The 2,531-nt window shown below is 69.5% G+C and overlaps 1 protein-coding gene across 1 annotated transcript in view; it reads left to right on the forward strand.

The window, feature by feature from the left end:
- Positions 1-2,531, forward strand: part of STAP2 (signal transducing adaptor family member 2) — a 25,740-nt gene that overhangs the window by 19,730 nt on the left and 3,479 nt on the right. The window contains exons 7-9 of the mRNA XM_021715731.1: positions 1,737-1,806; positions 1,895-1,997; positions 2,122-2,187. Of these exons, the coding sequence (XP_021571406.1) occupies positions 1,737-1,806; positions 1,895-1,997; positions 2,122-2,187 (239 nt within the window). The remainder of the gene's footprint in view (positions 1-1,736; positions 1,807-1,894; positions 1,998-2,121; positions 2,188-2,531) is intronic.

A 2,531-nucleotide genomic window follows, 5' to 3' on the forward strand; every position in this document is an offset into this window, starting at 1 on the left:
CCGGCAGATGCTCAACGGGTGCGCATGCGCGACTCGGGAGCCCGAGGGGCCGGGGGCGTGGTCGGACCCCAGGGAGCCGGCTCCGAACGCGGGCCGGCCCGGGGGCGGGGTGAGAGCTGACTGGGCGTGGCCAGCCGCCAGAGGCGTGGGATCCCGAGGCCGGCCCCGCCCCGGGGTGGACAACGCCGAGGCGTGAAGGCAGCGCCCTGGCAGGACTGCAGACCTCTTCGGGGTCGTCAGGCGCTGGGGCAGGGGCCGGGACCCTCCATGGGTGCAGGCAGGCCCTTCGGTTACGGCCGGCCCCTGCCGACACTCAGGTGCGCGCAGGCTGGGTCCAGGCATCTGGCGTCGGTGCAAAGTCGGTGCCAGGGTAGGACGGAGCTCCTTGGGGGGCGGAGTCAAGAACTGGGGCTGGAGTCATGATCCGGACCACGGGAGAGTTGACGCGGGTTCTGAAGGCGGGGCCACATTGGGGACGCAGTCAGAGCTCGAGGGTCAATGTTGGTTGAGTATCGTCCAGGGCTCGGGGCGGCCCCATGTGGACGGTGGAATCAGATCGTGGGGGCAGAGGCAAGGGGAGGGAAAGGCCTGCCCTGGGGCCAATCACTTGGGCCCGGTCCTCTCCTGGGAGGAGCCAGGACTACGGGCGGAAATTGCCCCGGGGTGGAGTCAGTGGGGCCTGGTCATTCCCTAAAGGCGGGGCCAACACTGGGGGTGGGGCCTTCCTCGGGCGGGGTCGGTCAGACCTGGCCCTTGGGGTTGTCAGTCGAGCCTGGTTATTAACCTCAAGGCGGGCCCGAACCTGGTGCGGGACGTTCCCTGGGCTGGAGTCAGTCAGGTCTGGCCTTCGCCGGGGGTGGAGCCAAGACTAGGGGCGGGGCTCCTCCGCGGGCGAAGTCCGTCGGGCCGAGCCCTCCCTGAGGGTGGAGCCAAGACTGGGGGCGGGGCCATCCCTGGGGCTGAATCTTTCAGGCTTGGCCCTCCTGGGGCGGAGCCGGAACTAGGGGCGGGGCTCTTCCTGCGCTGGAGGCGGTCAGGTGTGCCCCGTCTGGGGGGGTGGAGCCAGGACAGGGGGCGGGGCCTTCCCTTGGTGGGCGTGGAGCCAAGAGTAGGGACAGGACTCTCACAGGTGGAGTCCGTAAGGCCCGGCCCTCTCGGGGGCGGGGCCAGGACGGGGGGCGGGGCCATCCCTGGGGCGGAGTCATCCAGGCTTGGCCCTCCCGGGGGCGGAGCCAGGGCTAGGGGCGGGGCTCTTCCGGGGCTGGAGTCAGTCAGGTGTGCCCCTCCCTGGGGGCGGAGCCAAGAGTAGGGACAGGACTCTCACAGGTGGAGTCCGTAAGGCCCGGCCCTCTCGGGGGCGGGGCCAGGACGGGGGGCGGGGCCATCCTGGGGCGGAGTCATCCAGGCTTGGCCCTCCCGGGGGCGGAGCCAGGGCTAGGGGCGGGGCTCTTCCGGGGCTGGAGTCAGTCAGGTGTGCCCCTCCCTGGGGGCGGAGCCAAGACTAGGGACCAGGCTCTCAAGGGCGGAGTCCATCAGGCCCTCCCTGAGGGTGGAGCCAGGACCGGGGGCGGGGCCTTGCCTGGGGTGGAGCCAGGACCGGGGGCGGGGCCTTGCCTGGGGTGGAGTCAGTCGGGCCCGGCCCTCCCAGGGGCGGGGCCAGGGCTAGGGGCGGGGCCTTTCCCCGACGGTGGGTGGGAGCCGGCTCACAGGCACCCACTCGCCCACTGCCTGTGCAGGACGCACGTGGTCCGGCACTACAAGGTGAAGCGGGAGGGCCCCAAGTACGTGATCGACGTCGAGGAGCCGGTAAGCGCTGGGCGGGGTCCCCACAAGTGCACTGGCGGGGTCCTCGCCGCTTCTCCGGCAGCTCTGCCCAGCCCCCCATCTGCCCTAGTTCTCCTGCGCCTCGCTGGACGCGGTGGTCAACTACTTCGTGTCACACACCAAAAAGGCGCTGATGCCCTTCCTGCTGGACGAGGATTACGAGAAGGTGCTAGGTGGGTGCTGCCGCGGGGAGCTCAGGGGTCCGGGCCGTGCCGCTCACCCCCTCGCGCGGACGGGGATACCCCTGGGCCAGCCCCTGGCCGCGGCGCCTCCTCCAGGCCGCCCTCTCTGTTCCAGGCTACGTGGAAGCGGATAAAGAGAACGGCGAGAGTGTGTGGGTGGCGCCCTCCGCCAAGGGCCCAGGTGACGCCCCCTCCCCGAGGGCAGAGGAGGGAGGGACCATGACCCAATCCAGCCACACCCCCTGGGTGGGCGCAGTGGCGGGCCCAGTGTTCCTGTTCTTGTATCCAGAATGGCAGGGACAGAAATGACCCAGACCCTGCCTCGAGAGACTCCAAATTTGGGGTGGGAGTGCGGTGGAGGGTCTAGACATTCTCATTCGTGTGGGGTCAAACCTGGGGTGGAGGAAAAACCTGGGTGGGGAGCCTTCTGGGGGGGAAGAGGGGACAGAGCAGGGGAAGGCTTCTTGGAGGTGGGGGTGTTTCCTGGAGGTCCCAAGGATTTTTTTTTTTTTTTTTTTGAGTTGG

This window comes from Carlito syrichta, unplaced genomic scaffold, assembly GCF_000164805.1.
Source record: "Carlito syrichta isolate Samal-C Ts95f unplaced genomic scaffold, Tarsius_syrichta-2.0.1 Scaffold101994, whole genome shotgun sequence".
Lineage (NCBI taxonomy): Eukaryota > Metazoa > Chordata > Mammalia > Primates > Tarsiidae > Carlito > Carlito syrichta.